The sequence below is a fragment of the Monodon monoceros genome, unplaced genomic scaffold (assembly GCF_005190385.1).
Source record: "Monodon monoceros isolate NGI ecotype Baffin Bay Population unplaced genomic scaffold, NGI_Narwhal_1 Super_Scaffold_5, whole genome shotgun sequence".
NCBI classification, from domain to species: Eukaryota; Metazoa; Chordata; class Mammalia; order Artiodactyla; family Monodontidae; genus Monodon; species Monodon monoceros.
The window spans coordinates 57,066,518-57,084,900 of record NW_021703782.1 but is presented as its reverse complement, the minus strand read 5'-3'; the positions used below and the strand labels follow the sequence as shown (position 1 = coordinate 57,084,900).

At 36.9% G+C, this 18,383-nt stretch overlaps 1 protein-coding gene across 2 annotated transcripts in view; it reads left to right on the top strand.

Annotated features, from left to right (window-relative positions):
* UHRF2 (ubiquitin like with PHD and ring finger domains 2) overlaps nt 1–18,383 on the top strand; it is a 75,073-nt gene that overhangs the window by 37,832 nt on the left and 18,858 nt on the right. For both annotated transcript variants that reach the window (XM_029201954.1, XM_029201955.1), the window contains exons 5-6: nt 12,168–12,277; nt 14,561–14,747. In XM_029201954.1, the coding sequence (XP_029057787.1) occupies nt 12,168–12,277; nt 14,561–14,747 (297 nt within the window). The remainder of the gene's footprint in view (nt 1–12,167; nt 12,278–14,560; nt 14,748–18,383) is intronic.

Below are 18,383 nucleotides of genomic sequence, written 5' to 3'. Positions count from 1 at the left end.
ATTAACAAAGAACTAACCTTCATCTTTGATACTCTCTATTGTATTGAAAGTGCAATGGAAGAAGCAAATAGAGGACATGATTTTTAATCTGCCTCGGAGATTTGATAAGGGAACTGGGAGTTAAAGTTCATGCTTGTTCCTGATTTTTAGTTTGTGAGTAGCAAAAAGTGAATATGCTTAAACTGTCTAATTCTAGTTAACAAATTCTTTTTGATTAACAACGTTGTGTTAGTTTCAGGTGTACAGCAAAGTGATTCAGTTATACATATACAAGTATCTATTCTCTTTCAAATTCTTTTCCCATTTAGGTTATTGCAGATTATTGAGCAGAGTGCCCTGTGCTATATAGTAGGTCCTTGCTGGTTATCTGTTTTAAATATAGCAGCATGTACATGTCAATCCCAAACTCCCAATCTATCCCTCCCTCCACCCTTCCCCCCTGGGAAGTTCATTCTCTAAGTCTGTGAGTCTATTTCTGTTTTGTAAATAAGTTCATTTGTATCATTTTTTTTTAGATTCCACATATAAGTTATATCATTTGGTATTTGTCTTACTTCACTTAGTATGATAATCTCCAGGTCCATCCATGTTACTGCAAATGGCATTATTTCATTCTTTTTAATGGCTGAGTAATATTCCATTGTATATATGTACCACATCTTCTTTATCCACTCCTCTGTCAATGGACATTTAGGTTGCTTCCATGTTTTGGCTATTGTAAACAGCACTGTAATGAACATTAGGGTGCATGTATCCTTTTGGACCATGGTTTTCTCCAGATATGTGTTTGGGAGTGGGATTGCTGGATCATATGGTAGCTCTATTTTCAGTTTTTTAAGGAACCTCCATACTGTTCTCCATAGTGGCTGTACCAATTTACATTCCCACCAACAGTGTAGGGTGCTCCACACTCTCTCCAGCATTTATTGTTTGTAAAGTTTTTGATGTTGGCCATTCTGACTGGTATGAGGTGATACCTCATTGTAGTTTTGATTTGCATTTCTCTAATAATTAGCAATATTGAGCATCTTTTCATGTGCCTCTTAGCCATCCGTATGTCTTTGGAGAAATGTCTGTTCAGTTCTTCTGCCCATTTTTTGATTGGGTTGTTTGTTTTTTGATATTGAGCTGCATGAGCTGTTTGTAAATTTTGTAGAGTAATCCCTTGGCCGTCACATTGTTTGCAAATATTTTCTCCCATTCTGGGAGTTGTCTTTTCATTTTGTTTATGGTTTCTTGGCAATGCAAAAGCTTTTGAGTTTAGTTAGGTCCCATTTGTTTATTTTTGCTTTTATTTCCATTACTCTAGGAGACAGATTGAAAAAGATCTTGCTGCAATTTATGACAAAGAGTGTTCTGCCTATGTTTTCCTCGAGTTTTATAGTATCTGGTCTTACACTTAGGTCTTTAATCCATTTTGCGTTTATTTTTGTGTATGGTGTTAAAGAATGTTCTAATTTCATGTTTTTACATGCAGCTGACCAGTTTTCCCAGCACCATTTACTGAAGAGACTGTCTTTTCTCCATTGTATGTTCTTGCCCCCTTTGTCATAGATTAATTGACCGTAGGTGCATGGGTTTGTTTCTGGGCTTTCTATCCTGTTCCATTGTTCTATATTTCTGTTTTTGTGCCAATAAATACCATTACTGTTTTGTTGACTATAGCTTTGCAGTATAGTCTGAAGTCAGGGAGCCTGATTCCTCCAGCTCCATTTTTCTTTCTCAAGATTGCTTTGGCTATTTGGGGTTTTTTGTATCTCCATACAAATTAAAAAAATTTTTTGTTCTAGTTCTGTGGAAATGCCATTGGTAATTTGATAGAGATTGCATTGAATCTGTAGATTGCCTTGGGTAGTATAGTCATTTTGACAATATTGATTCTTCCAATCCAAGAACATGGTATATATCTCTCCATCTGTTTGTTATCTTCTATTTCTTTCATCAGCATCTTACAGTTTTCGGAGTACAGGTCTTTTGCCTCCCTTAGGTAGGTTTATTCCTAGGTATTTTATTCTTTTTGATGCGATGGTAAATGGGATTGTTTCTTGAATTTCTCTTTCTGATCTTTTGTTGTTAGTGTATAGAAATGCAACAGATGTCTGTATATTAATTTTGTAGCCTGCAACTTTACCAAATTCATTGATGAGCTCTAGTCATTTTCTGGTAGCACCTTTAGGATTTTCTATGTATAGTATCATGTCATCTGCAGACAGTGAAAGTTTTACTTCTTTTCCAATTTGGATTCCTTTTATTTTCTTTTCTTTTCTGATTGTCGTGGCTAGGACTTCCAGAACTATGTTGAATAAAAGTGGTGAAAGTGGACATCCTTGTCTCATTCCTGATCTTAGAGGAAATGCTTTCAGCTTTTCGCTGAGTACTGTGTTAGCTGTAGGTTTGTCATAAATGGGCTTTATTATGTTGAGGTATATTCCCTCTATGCCCACTTTCTGGAGAGTTTTTATCATAAATGTGTGTTGGATTTTGTCAAAAGCTTTTTCTGCATCTATTGAGATGATCATATGGTTTTTATTCAATTTGTTGATGTGGTGTATCACATTGATTGATTTGCAGATACTGAAAAATCCTTGCATCCTTGGGATAAATCCCACTTGATCATGGCGTATACTAGACATTTACAAAAAAACTAACGTTCAGCTTTGATCCTCTCTATTGTATTGAAGGTACAAAGGAAGAAACAGAGGACATGATTTGTAATCTGCCTTGGAGATTTGATAAGGGAACTTGGAGTTAAAGTTCATGCTTGTATCTAATTTTTAATTTGTGAGTACCAAAAAGTGAATATGCTTAAACTATCTAATTCTAGTTAACAAAATTCTATTTTTAACTTGCCATTTTCTGTTTCTATTTTAACTTTGAAGAAAATTCAAAACAGAAGTGTAGGGTTTAAATCAGTTTTTCAAAACTTTGGTCACTTACTCTTGTATATTTAATACTGTATGAAATTATACTAGATTAGATATTCCTAAGTAGAATTTGAATCCTATAGCAAAAAAATTTTAACCTTACTAAAACTATGGATGTACTTAGTGTATTTTGTGTCATTTTTTAGGGTTTTATTTACTAAATTTTATCCATACTCGTTTATCGTGCCATCTCTAGTGATCTGATTATTGAATGTACCATTCTTACAGACTATGAACTTGATGTCCATATCAAGTTATAAATCAAAACTCACTGTATTCCAACCATATTGGCCTCCTTGTGTTGCTTAATCATGTAAACACGCTCCTGTTTCAGAGCTTTTGTACATGCTGTTTCCTCTGACTGGTCTGCTCCACACAGATATTCAGTTGGCTTACTTTGTCTTTTGTTTTATTTCTTTATTCAAATATGACTTCGAAAGACAACTTTCTTGATCACGCTATGTAAAACAATACAGACAGACAGATACCAGGCATAGGTGTGTGTATATATGATTGAATTCTCCCGTAGTCTAACTTATTTTTCTTTATGATACTGATTATCACCTGACATTTATTATTTTCTCTTGCCCTACTTGTATTAGTTTCTTGTTATTGCTATAACAAATTACCACAGGCTTAGTGGCTTAAATAATAGCACTTATTACTATTTTACAGTTCTGTAGGTCAGAAATCTTTTGAGTTTCACTGGGCTAAAAGCAGTGTCGGCAGGGATGTGTTCCTTTTTGGAGACTGAAGGAAAATTGACTTCCTTGCCTTTTTCAGATTTTAGGGGCCTCCCAATTCCTTGGCCTGTGGCCCGCTTCTCCATGTTTAAAGCCAACAAAATTGTATCTTTGACTGTTCATTTGTAGTCACATCTTCATCAGGCTCTTTCTTCTTCCCTTTTCTACTTTTCAAGGCCCCCTGTGATTACATTGGGCCTATCTAGATAATCCTATTTAAAGGTCATTAACAAAGTCCCTTTTGCCATATAAGGTAACATATTCACAGGTTCCTGGGCTTAGGATGTAGATGTCTTTGGGGCCTATTATTCTGCCAAGCATACCACTGGAATGTTAATGCTTTGATTTTGTTGTTGTTGTTGTTTGCTCCTGTGTGTCAGGCCCTGTTCTAAGCACTAGTTAAAATAAATGTTCAGTAAATACAATACTTCATAGAATCTGAAATTAACGGTTTTCCATATTTTAACATCTGAAATTATGATGTATCTGAAAATTGCTATTGGACTGACTAAAGTCGGGTTCTTTCAGATATTTGAGTTTACTTCTGCTAGTCACCTTGGAGTGCCATCTAACTTGAAGTTAAATTTCCTGCTTGAGCTTTTTTAAACCACACAGGTAGTATGAATTCATATCTGCAGACCACAAGGTATGCCTGTGGTTCAACTCTCAGGGGATACTTTTTCTCCTTATACCCAGGGGTAATATTGAAACACAGGCATCTTTATTTTCTGTATCTGCAAGGTGGTTTATTTGCCATTTTTCTTTAACATGAGAGAAGCCATTTGTTGTCCTAGCTTTGAGGGTCCTTCTTAGACTGCTCATCTCAGGCTTTTTTCTTGCTTGAGGTTTCATAAAATAATATATCTTATAGTTGTTAGCTTTCATTTGGTGTCCCAACTTTATTTGAGGGTTCTTCTTATACTGACCCATTGCAGGCCAGTTTCTTTTTTGGTAGTATATAAAATAGTGCATTTTTACAATTGTTCGTTTATTAGATTTCAGTGAAATTGGGTGTTTCCTGAAGGAATGAATTGACTACCTGTTTTGGTTATGATCTATGCCTTCATTAGTTTAGTCAAGAGGAAATGGATGTAGTAAGCCTTCAACTTAAAATGATAAATGACTGGAAAAGTGATTTTAGTTTTAAGCTGTCTGATTTTGTGACTTTATTGAAGCCCATAGAAGGTTTCTCTTTCCAGGTAGGGTGGAATAGCTGGCCGCAGATCAGCATTCTTACCTAGAACAACTAGAATAGCCAGATCAAGTACAGTTGTCATCTGAAAGGCAGCAGAGAGGTAAGAAGAACTACCAGGGGTATGACTCTGGAAAGGGAAGAACCTTAGGAAGCAGTTAGCTTTTTTTTTTTTAATTTATTTATTTATTTATCTATCTATTTATTTATGGCTGCATTGGGTCTTCATTGCTGAGCGCGGGCCTTCTCTAGCTGCAGCGAGCAGGGGCCACTCTTCATTGCAGTGCGCAGGCTTCTCATTGCGGTAGCCTCTCTCGTTGCAGAGCCGCAGGCTTTTGGTGCTCGGCCTGCAGTAGATGTGGCATGTGGGCTTCAGTAGTTGTGGCGTGCGGACTCTAGAGCACAGGCTCAGTGGTTGTGGCGCACGGGCTTAGTTGCTCCACAGCATGTGGGATCTTGCCGGACCAGGGCTCAAACCCCTGTCTCCTGCATTGGCAGGTGGATTCTTAACCGCTGCACCACCAGGGAAGCCTGACAGTTAGCTTTTGTAGTTGCTTTTTACCCTGGGGACTATGCTAATTATGGATACAGGGCAAACCTCACTGAACAACTGGCGGCAGTGTGGGGACAAGAAATCAGAGCTGTTGGCAGATATGTGGGATGCCTCAAGCATATGACCTGTGCTCTCTTAGGACTTTTGCCAAATACTGGGTTTTCCTAGGCAGGAGGCTAAAAACATAAGTAAAACAGTGGAGTTTTTAGCAGTCTTAGAAGGCAAACATGAATGTGGGGATCCCTGGTGGAGTGGACCCACAGAATATACAACAGGCTCTTAGTTGAAAACTGTAGATGGTTAAGGCAGACAGATAGACTAAACCTTACCAAAGCTGAAAAACCAGCCTTGCCTCACAGAGTTGCTAATTAAAATGTTAAACCACTGTAGTATCTCTCCAGCAGAAGGAAGATTGGACCTTCTTAATGGTAAGATAATGTCTGAAGCCTCTAATGTGTTTTCTTTTTAATGCTTTTCTTTCTTTTTTTAAATTTATTTATTTTATTCTTTTATTTTTGGCTGCATTGGGTCTTCGTTGCTGTGCCCGGGCTTTCTCTAGTTGCGGAGAGCGGGAGCTACTCTTCGTTGTGGTGCGCGGGCTTCTCATTGTGGTGGCTTGTCTTGTTGTGGAGCATGGGCTCTAGAGCGCAGCCTCAGTAGTTGTGGCACACGGGCTCAGTAGTTGTTGCTCACGGGCTCTAGAGCGCAGCCTCAGTAGTTGTGGCACACGGGCTTAGTTGCTCCGTGGCATGTGGGATCTTCCCAGACCAGGGCTCGAACCCATGTCCCCTGTATTGGCAGGTGGGTTCTTAACCAGTGTGCCATCAGGGAAGCCCACCTCTAATGTTTTAAATATACTATCTACCATGGAATCAAAAATACTGTGCTACCAAAAGACAGGGCCACATAATCAAAAACCAGAAGAAGATAAACCAATAACAGAAATGGAGTCATAAGTGATCTTGATCAAGTTATCAGGCAGGAACTTTAAAGTAATTATAATTAATATGCTTAAGAAAATAGTTGAAAAGATAGAGAATTTCAACTGAGAATTAGAATCTATAAAATAATCAGATGGAGAATAAGAAGTGAAAAATACAGTTTCCACAACTAAGAGTTCCTTGGGTTGGTTTATCAGCAGATAAGACACAGCAGAAGATAGGATAAACTCAAAGGCAAGTCAGTGAAAAATATCCAACTAAAACATTGAAAATATAATGGAAAATAATACAGAAAAGACTGTTATATATGTGGGACTTTGTGAAGAGGTGTGTTTACATCTTTTTGTAGTTCCCCAAAAGAGAGTAGGGTGAAAACTATTTGAAAATGTAATAGCTAGAATTTTCCAAAACTGATAAAAGACATCAGTCGAAGATTGAAATTTTGTAGTTCCTAAGCAGGATAATTAAAAAGAAAACAGTGGCGTATTGCAATAAGGCTGCAGAAAACTAAAGGTAGAATCAAAGGGAAGACGGCTGAGTTTTAACCAGGAGTAGTGTGAGCTAGAAGACAGTGGAATGGCATCTGAAAACACTAACTTTAAAAGTTCTCAACTTAGAAATACATTTTTAATGAAAATATACTACAAAAATGAAACTAAAATAAAGACGTCAGACCACACCTGAGAGGATACCAACCAACAGACTTGCACTAAAAGAAATACTAAAGGGAGTTCTTTAAGCAGAAGGAAGATGATCTCAGATAGAAATAAGGAAATATAGGAAATAATTATGAACAGAGGAAGGATAACTATGTGAGTACAAATAGACTACTGAAAAAATAAGATTAAAATATGTGTAGAATAAAATCATGATAACCATGTGAAGGATGGGATTAGTAAATGAAGCTTTGAGATTCTGACGTGATCAGGAAAGTACTGAAAGTAAAACGTAAAGCAGATTGATTTTTCAGGTTTGCATGGTGCATTCTCTAAGAACCACTAAAAATTAATAAAATATTAGCAAATTAAGAGTGGAAATAGAATAATACAAAAGAAGGCAATCAAGAAGAGTAAGACAAAAAGGTAGATAAAATAGAAGACATGGTAAAATGGTAGCAACAAATATATCATCAATTATATTAACTATATATGAACTAAATATTATAGACAAAGATCAACAGACTAGATTAAAATAAAAACAAAACTCTTAGGCTGCTTATAAGAAAATCTCCTTAAATATGAAATCACAGAAGTTGAAAATATAAGGATGGATGGGATTCTAGGAAGATGGCAACAGCATAGATTTTAATCTTCCTAGATATCCTTATAAAACAAGGATATCCTTATAAAAACAAATAGAATGAAAAGATCTAATACAAAAATTAAGGGCAGTATCTACAGACATTTAGGGTGATGTGGTATCTCCCACAAACATCAAGATAGCTGCTGAGATAAACAACTGAAAGCTACAAGACCTGTGCGGTATCGGTAACTATTACAAGAGGAAGAAGAGGGTAACAGGATATATGATTGACCTAAGAACTCCAAAATAATAAGTTACCTCAGCAAGCTATCTCACCTGAGAGTAGCAGCTATGGTGGCCATCTTTTAAGATGACCCCCAATAATTCCTGCTTCCTGGTACTCAACACCTTGCATAGTTCCCTCCCACATTTTATTAGGGTTGCTCTTTGTGACCAGTAGAATATGGCAGAAGTGATGGTATACCACTTCTGAGATTGGGTTATGAAAACATGGAAGCTTCCATTTTGGGCTCTCTCAGATCACTTCCTCTGGTGGAAGCCAGCTGTTATGTTGTGAGAATTCAGACAGCCCGTTGGTCTTCCCCGAGTTGAGCCTTTAGATGAGACTGTAGGCCTGGTCAACAGCTTGACTGAAACCTCAAGAAAGATCATGAGCCAGAACTACCCAGCTAAGCTGCTTCCAAATTGCTGATCCACAGAAACAGAGGTAATTTTTGTTTTAAACTGCTAGTTTTGTGGTGACTTGTTATGTAATAGTTAACTAATACAGCAGCTGAAGCCAGAAATGGGTATGCACCCCAGTTTGGATGAGTATACGCAGTTTGCAGCAAGGTCTGAAGAGATTAGAGCACTATGTACTTTCAAAATTAGTCAGCTAAAGTTCCATTCCAGGACAAAGTCCCATATTGAGAATAAACTACTAGGAATGCAGTCCAAATTGAGTAGGACAGGAACAGTAAAGACAAAGGAAAAAAGGGTCCAGTTAAAAATAGGGCAGGGGAATAGAGCCAGGAGATACCAAAAAGAAGTTTCTATAGCGTCATTTTTTAAATTAATTTTTGAGGCAAAATTTACTTAAAGCAATATGTACCATATAAAGCCACCACTGTAATCAAGATATAGAACCTTTTCATTACCCCTCACCAAAAGTCCCTGTGGGCTCCATCAGAGTCACAATTACTACTACAACCCTCAACCTTGGCCTCAAACTACTGATCTGCTTTCTATCAGATTAGATTTTAGCTGCTGTAGTTTTGAATGCTTCTCCAAAAAGCAACAACAACAAAACTGAGTTATATGGAGCTCTGTGGCTGTGATCTAGCAAACCTAATTGAAGTTATACCCTCTAAAGGGTCAAGAAAATTTTATAAAAACAAGCAAAAGAAAAACATTGATGTGAAATCCATACAAAATTAGAAGAAAAAGAAAAAATAAGGAACCAGGATAACACCCTTACAAGGAAAACATCCCAGAAAGACACCCATGAGTCAAGAAAAGGTAAGCCAAGAATTTTAAGTCTAGCCAAACTGGCCTTCAGTATAAAGGCTGGAGACAAGCTGTCATTAACTTGTAAGAACTAGGGGAGGAATTGTTCTCATGAACCCTTCTTGGGAAATCTTGTAGAGAACTAGTTTCAGACCATCAAGATGACTGTAGGCAATTTGACATAGAGTAGTGATAAACATTAAAAATATCTCTGCATCTAGAACTGGGACTAGAGGGAGGTACATAAAGGAGAAAGTGTAGTATGTAATGGTTTTATGGTCTGACACTGTAGATATAACTGTAAGACATGGCAGAAATACACAAAGAAATTTTAAAGTATTTTCTGTAGTCATAATGACAACTGGTGAAAATGTCATGTAATGTGGGGTAAAGCAAAGAAGTACTTGTAGCATTCTAATTTAGGCATCCCTGGTGTCTTTGAGAACTAGGATTTTCTGATTGTGGGGGAAAGGAGAAAGAGAAATAATTGCTTTGTCAAAAGCAGACTTATCCTTTAGTCCTGAATTTGAACAGAAAGTGTTTGCATGAACTCATGAGGTATCTTATACGTGTATTAATGTGTATGTCTAAATTTTGTAGCTTGGTCTAGAAATAGTGATCAATCCAGTTTTAGAAAGTTTTTCTAGTGCCTAAATTGTGGTCTTAAAATAACCATTTCCACCTAAAAGAAACTAGGCTTCCTTGGAGATAAGACTACAGGCTGGGGGGGCGGTCGGGGGTCGGAAGCTGGGGCAAATTGAGAGTAGCATCTACATATATACTCTACCGGATGTAAAATAGATAGCTAGTGGAAAGCAGCAGCATAGCACAGGGAAATCAGCTCGGTGCTTTGTGACCACCTAGAGGGGTGGGATAGGGAGGGTGGGAGGGAGGGGATATGGGGATATATGTATGCATATGGCTGATTCACTTTGAAACTAATACAGTATTGTAATACTAACACAGTATAGTAAAGCAATTACACTCCAATAAAGATCTATTAAAAAAATAAAGACACAGGGTGGGGGCAGAAAATGTACAAGATGAACTGAGAGCAAAAATCTTGTCTTGCACATAACAAGGAAGCCCACAAACATTGCTAAATTCTTGTCAGAAAGATTTGAGAATCAGCTGGAATATCCCATTGGCCAAAGATGAGACGATTTGAACATCAGTAATGAAAATATCTAGCGTGGATTGAAACACCTCAAATACGTGAACTCCTAGTTACATAGAAACTCATTAGTCACCTACATAGAATGTTTGAAAACTATGTTTTTTAAACTGCTAAAGAAAGCATTTCATCTATATTTGTTATATGAGCTATACCACTGAGTCACCAAGCAATTGATGAGCTCAGGTTTCTCTTTATGGAATTATTCCAGCAAATAAGTAAAAAAGGAATGAAAGAACTAGAATACCAACATTTTCCAATTCCCAGTGAATTAATCTAGGCATTGAGCATCTATGGCTGCTGTAGGAAAAGACAACTAAATAATTAGGTGCTTACTGATGAAAATAGACCTATAGACACTTTTACCCAAAAAATGAACCTGGATTTGAGTAAACATTTAGAGCAAGGGTCAGCAGTTTTGTTCTATAAAGGGACAGATCGTAAATAGTTTAACCTTTGGCCGCCAGATGGTCTCTGTCACAATTCAACTCTGCTGTTGTAGCGTGAAACCAGCCATGGAGAATACATAAACGAATAGGCATAGTTGTGTTCCAGTAAAACTTTATTGTTAAAAACAGGCATCAAACCAAGGGTTTTCAGCCTTTACTCCAGATCCAACTACTGATTTACTGGAAATATAAATGACAGAAAAAACTAAAGTACACTTTGGGAATGCAGGTATCAAAATCGGGACCATGGGAAACTCTATAGGACAAATGGTGGGGCTTCTTCAACAAATTATAAGGAAAAATATTGGGAATTTAGTTTTTGAAACACAAAACTATATCATATACTTAGGCAGACAAGTGAGAAGATTGAAGAAAATTAAGGTAAATATAACTCGTGGGAGGGAGTGAAGAGGTTGTGACTGGGAGGGAGGACATGAACTGCTGAGGTAGTTGACAGTCCTATCTCTTGTCATGGTTGATTACAAGGATGTGTACCTTATAATTGGCTAAACCATACATTTATCTATAAATTTTCTGCATGTGACATTAAAAGTTTTAAAAGGTGAAATGATTGAAAAAGTCACCAAGCAAATGGTAATCAAAAAAACCAAAGGTATGGGCTTCCCTGGTGGCTCAGGGGTTGAGTGTCCATCTGCCGATGCAGGGGACGCGGGTTCGTGCCCCGGTCCGGGAAGATCCCACATGCCGCGGAGCGGCTGGGCCCATGAGCCATGGCCGCTGAGCCTGCGCGTCCAGAGCCTGTTCTCTGCAACGGGAGAGGACACAACAGTGAGAGGCCCGCGTACGGCAAAAAAAAAAAAAAAAAAAACCAAAGGTACACTTTTGATACAAAATGCATTACTAGAGATACAAAGACATTTCATAAGATTTAAGGATCCTTAATCTGTATGTACCCAATAATATATCTTCAAAAATACAAAGCAAAAGTTGATAAATTAAAAGAATTATACAAATCCACAGTCACAGCAAGAAACTTTGAAGAAGTATATGCAAACAGCTATAAATGTGGCTATGAAAAATATGGCTTAGTATTTGAAAGACTTTTCTTTGTAATAAGAGGTCATCTATTTACCCAGAAACTTGCCATATTTATTGGAAATACGTTTAAATCTTTCATTTTAATTGGGAGTATCATTTTACCTAGTCTTTAAGTTAAATTAAATTTACAAGATAGCTATCTTCTCACCAGATGATCTGAGTCTTGAATTTTTTTTCCTGATATTAAAAGTGACACTTAACTTCAAATATTAATCATTGGACTTTTCCTACTGCTGGAAGCAATAACTCAGTGATTAGAATAGCTGTAATCCCCATTTGTAAATAGGAAGTGTTCAGCGAGTTTCCAAACTGACTTTTAATTACTATTTGTGTGTGATTTAGATTTTGCTGGCAGAGGTTAACCTTTCTTCCTTTTTTAAACAGGGGTTCTGAAGGAAAATTAAATGACTGTCAGATAAGATTCATAAATGAAATCTTCAAGATCGAGAAACCTGGAGCCCATCCTCTTTCATTGGCAGATGGAAAGTTTTTAAGTATGGATTTTTCTTACGGGCTGAGACTGCATTTATTGTTCATGATTGCCATTTTAACTGGCCAGGGAATAACTTTTGAGAAAGCATAAAATTGTAGACCATACAAATTTATTTTCAAGACAACCATTTTGATGTAAGATCTATTTTGGTTTAATGGATTTTCCTCAAATGATAAGATTTGTCTTCAAAAAATATTTTCTCATCTTGGCATTTTATTGCCATTTTCTTGCTGTTTCCTTTATTATAGAGTCTGTCCAGATTAAAAACCCACTTTGGTAATGTTGTGGCCATTTAAGATTAATTTTGAATAGTGAGACTTATTTTTATACTAGTAGAGCCTAAGAAGAATAATGCTGGTTGAGCCCTGAATTTCTGGGAGGTAGTGAATGAGGTTTATGTCATCGTTAGGATGTTGGAGTGTAGCCTTATCTCTTCCTTGCATATATTTTACTTAATATCATGTAGCTAGTTGGTAACAGAGGCAGACTAGATTCTAAGTCTTTTCATTCATGGTTCAGTCAACTATCTTTACAAATAGGTTACAGTGTCTCATACTCTGTCAATTCTGATTTTTTTTCTGGAAAACAACAATTCATTGACTTTATGCTGTGTGTCAATGTCTAGTATATTCTGGGAAAAGAAATATTCAAGATTAAATAGTTCTGCCTAACCTCTTCTTACCACAGTTGTGCAAGATTAGAACAAGACAAGACCTTTAACAGATCAATAAATAAGATTTCCATGTTACTGGTCTAAGCCATACTCATTTTTTGAGGCTGTGATGCTAATACATCTACGTGAATTAAGAACCTTAAGGCATACTGTGTATGACTGTTTCTGTGGTTTATGACTGCTTCTATGGCTTATGACTGTATGGTTATATTCTAGGAATAAAGGTAAACTTGATGAGTAAACTTATTTAATGTGACTTACTTGCTCTCAGTAAAACACAATAGAAAAAGAAGATTGACCAGGTTTTTCTTGTGTTTTCTCTCTCAGTGTATCTGCATATATATGTTCTTTCCTCTGTCTAATGCTAATCATGTTATAGCTACAGCTTTGAACTTCTGTGTAAAGAAACCATTTCACAGCCAGATTGCCATTGACCAGATCATTCTCCAAACCAAAAATCTAAACATACCTTTGGTATTTTAGGTCTGTGAAATTTCCATTACTTATATGTTGTCACAGCTACCTTAGTGGAAGTGAAACAAAATTGTAACCTTCCATTCATTAGCAAGAATAGGCAGTGTGATCAGTCAGAAAGTTAGCACTGAAATCAGTGGCAATTTTCTTTCCCTGTCTCTTATTTGTCAAGTACTTCTTCCCTGTTTCTCTTATTGAACAATCAGCTCTGATATGGTAAATTCCTCGCGAATTTTTTGTGTGCGTTTGTAAGAAATTCAGAGAACTATATAAATTATAGAACTCCCAAGAGGTAATCACTCTAACAATATATGTCATTCTAGACTTCTTTCTGTATCTATCTAATTCATCTTTGTGTATCTATACAGTTAATTTTGTGTAAAAAATTTATTCTGCAATTTCCTTTTTGAATTTAACATATTTGGCTACCTCTGTATTATAGTTCTTATAAACTTACCTCATTTTACACAAAATCTGTCCAGCTGTTAACTCTTTTGACATTTAAATTTTACTTTTGGTATTAGTGAGCATTACTATAAGATTTCTGTGTATATATGTATATTTTATAATTTCAAGTGAATATTTTGGCAGAAGGTGTTTGGGTTTAGATGGGGGAGGCTGGTGGGTTGGGGGAGGTGGGGGAGCAATAAGCGGAACCTGTTAGTTGCCAGAGTTCTGAACCAACTGACAAGTAAGATAAAAAAAATAAATAAACTGTTAGATACTGTTACTAATAAAGAGTATATTGGGGGCATAGCAAAACCAAAATGGGTTTGCTAACTTCTAATAGCCGTACCCCTCCTAGTTCAGTCCACAAGGAAAGGTTTGGATCTGCAGAATAGGTGTTACATAATAGTTTCGTTTATTACGTAGTTAAATCCAAACAACTTTGTTCAAGTATTGTATTTTGCTTGAAATTTTAATATATCTTACGGTGCCCCATGAGTTCACTGCATTGCCCCTAGGCATCTCGATGCACATTTGGGGAACTTTAAAGTACTATACTGGATTATTTCTTATGGTTCTTTTCTCTTTGTTAAAAAAGCTGCATGTTATTCTCATGGGTTTTTCTTTATAAGGTTCATAGAGATAAAAATGATTTTAAGACTAGGCTTGCTATAATTTTGTTCTTAATAGGGAAAAATGACCCTGAATGTGACTTTTGTGGTGGAGACCCAAATAAGAAATGCCGTTCTTGCTCCTGTCGTATATGTGGTGGAAAACAGGAACCCAACATGCAAGTTCTATGTGATGAATGTAACATGGCCTATCATATTTACTGCCTGAATCCTCCTTTGGATAAGGTCCCTGAAGAGGAATACTGGTATGATTATCAGGGGATTTTTGTTGCTACTGTGTTAAGAATTGAATGTGAAATGTGTCTTTGAAACACCAAAAGTAGATTTCTAAAGATACATCGTGTATATATATTTTTGATAGGTAAGAGGTAGATTTATTGAGAGAGATAAACATTCTGTAGGCAGAATGCGGTCCATCTCAGAAGGCGAGAGCGGCCTACATAGTGTATATTAAAGGGCTTAAAATTGTATAACTAATGGTTATTTGGCATTGATACCTTTATTCAGTTATAACAACAGCTTCTGACCCAGTCTCTCGCTCCGTTTTTTAATCCCTCCAGTCCCTTCTCCAATATGAGTCCTGTGTTCTTTCAAAAATGCAAATTTGATAGTTACTCCTTTGCTTCAGAGGCTTTATGTTACTGTACAGGGCCCTGCACAGTGTTTTTTAGTTGATTTCTCCCACTGTATCCCTTACCACTTTCCTCTTTTATTTCCCCAAATACTCTATACCCTAGCCAGATTAAACATCTTTTAGCTTCTTAAATAAGTCATGTTCCCTATCTTCTCTGGGTTTACACTTGATGCATTTTCTTCTTGGAAACATTTTCCTCTTTGCGTAACTTCAGGATGATACTCATCCTTTAGGTTTTCACTTAAGTATGACTTCAGCTGGGAAGCCTTTGTAGATGGTTCCCTCTACCCCTCAGTTATTTTAGATGTGCCTATTGAATGTTTTATAATGGTACTTAACAGTTATGTGCTTCGTACATGCAAGACACTAATAAAGTGCTTTGTATGGATTATCATACTTAATCATATGAGGTTAATAGTAGAACCAGGCACCAAGGTCAAATATACTTGCCAAAATCTATACTTCTACTGAGTAGTGTTAGCTACAAAGAGAAAGGATTAGAAAAGAGACTGGGGGAAAATGTTCCCAGTTAAAGTTATAATACGCTTCTTAAGATGTCATATTAGGAAGTTTTTTCTTTTTAGACTACGGTTCATGTTGTTAGCATGGAGGATTAAGTTAAAGAGATGACAGGCTGTACTCAGAAATAACTAACATGACCATTACATAGCTGATATCATTGTGAAGAATAGATTGTTCTCCATTCCTTTGGTCTCTCCCCACCTGTTGGGAAGGTTGTTGTGTTACAGCAGAGGCTGTGTAGGGGTGGGGGAAGAAGAAAAAGGATACAACTTCCTTTAACCCTCTGCCGCTACTTTGCATGGTCACACCCTGTATTTTACCATCACCAGTAATTATATTTCCTCTGAAGTCTCATGTGCTTCTTCCTCTTTGTTTCTGTGGACGATGTGTTGCTTCACTAAACGCGAACCTTTCTTCCTGCTCTCAGTTTCGTATCCTTTTGCATTTTGAGGAACTTCACTCTTGCAGTTAATTCCTCTCCTGAATTGCCATTACTGGGTTATTCTCATTAGTATCCTAGAATCTCTTTGTTTTCACAACACATGCACATACACACTCTTTCCTAGGTCCCATTTCTCCCACCTTTGTATTGTGGGAGAAAGCTGCCCACTTCCTTGCTTCTCAGAGCTGTCTCCACTGATTATTTCCATTTGCTCTCCTCCTGTCCATACCCCAGCACTCCAGTCTGACCTTCCCTCTCACTACTCAACTATATCTGCTTATATTAGGCTTACACATTTTATGTTGCCAAACCCAAGGGTCACTTCTGAGTCCTCTCCTTACTGTCCTGCTTACCTGCTAACTCTGTTTTTGTAGTTGGTATGATATCATCTAATCTCATTTTCTTCCAGCTTCACCGGCCTTTCCTTGGTCTCTTGTTGGTTTTCTCTCATCTACCACATTTCAGAGTTTCCCAAAGCACTACCCATGTTTTCTCTCTTCATCCTTGCTCCCTAGATGACCTCATGTAATCATGAGACTTTAAATACCAAGCAAAAAGCTTGGAATTTATATTTTCAGATCTAGTCTTCCCTGAGCTTTATATTCCTTATATTCAACTGCTTGCTTCACTAGTATCACAAAACTAGTGAGTCCAAATAGAGATCTTGATTTCCACAAACGTGTCCCCTAAAATCCCACTCCTCACCTAATTTCCAGTAGGTAATGCGATCATCTCATCCACTTGTTGAGGGCCAAAAAGCTAAACACAATTTTGATTCTCTCTTCTCCCCACTCACATCCAATAACACATGAGCAAATCTTACAGTTCTCCATAATGTTTCTCTACTCTCACCACCCAGTTCAAACCACTATCTCTACCCTGAACTGTATAGTAAATGACTAACTAGTCTTGCTTTCACATTGTCTACCAGCTATCCTTCTTGCCACAGCAGCAGAATGATCTAAGTCCTGAATCAGGTTACTCACCTGTTTAAAACCCCCTAATGTCTTCCTGTTGCATTTAGGATAAAATCTCATCCCTTGCCATCTATGACCTGCCCCCGACTACTTTTATGTTCTTCAGAACGTACCATTCCTTACTATGCCTCAGGACCTTTACATTTAACGCCTCTTTGCCTGGAATGTCTTACCTGGCTTCTTGATAGGAATCTCAGCTGGAATGCCACCTCAGAAGCTTTAACTATTGTATCTAAAGACACATAACATTTCTAATCACTATTACCACCCACATAACCCTGATGTATTTCCTTTATAGCATTTACCACTTTCTGAAATTGTTTCATTGTATGTACTAGTTTTCCTTAACTGTTTACAAATATTTTGATCACAAACATTTATCCCTACCCAGTGCCAAAACAGTGCCTGGGTTCTTAACAAACCTGATGAAAAGATGGATCCCAGGGATGACTATAACTAGAAGACTGTCTTAGATTACTCTGTGGAGTATTTCTACATTCATGTCGAGGTCCTTCACTTTACCTGGAATTCCTTAACCTTAAATCTTCTTTTCCGCTTCTCCAAATCATGTTGTCTGGATATTTAACCTCTGAACTCATTTTCTCATCAGAGATAATATCTGCTTTCACCGTAAGATCTTTGATAAAATTATAGTTATAGGGTTAGCACATCAGGTAGAATACAATCTTTCTTACAACAAATTAATTTTTGGAAGCCTTCCTGATTTCCAAATTAGTAGGGATTTTACTTGATAGTATTTATTGCCGTATCATACATAATTTTACCTTGAATTTGTTTCTGTATCTCACTGCCCTACTAATTTTCTCAGGGACCGAATTGTTTACATGTCTCATAATTAGGCAGTCAAAATTAACTAGTGGGTACAGGTGTCATTTTCTTTACTCTGTAGGCCACATGGCATAGATCATTATAAAATGGGAGGTATAGAAAAAGAAATCTAAGACTAATTGGGGGAGTGGCCAGTTGATCTTTGGATATACTCAAAGTTTCCATTTCTTGGTGACTCAAGAATAGTCCCATCTCATTCTATAGACATACTTATGCTTTGCTTTTTAGAAATGATATAAGACGGATTATAATGGTGTACAAGTTACAGTAGAATGACCAACTACAGATAGACTAAAGGACAAACAAGTATAGAGAATTGAAATTGAACTAGAGATAAAGCTAATATAAGCAAGCATCCTTGAATCCAGTGTACTTGTTATAATAAACTATACTTTTTTGGGAGGGGACATTTTATTTGCAGCAATATTCTCTAATTAGAAAAATCATAAAATATCTA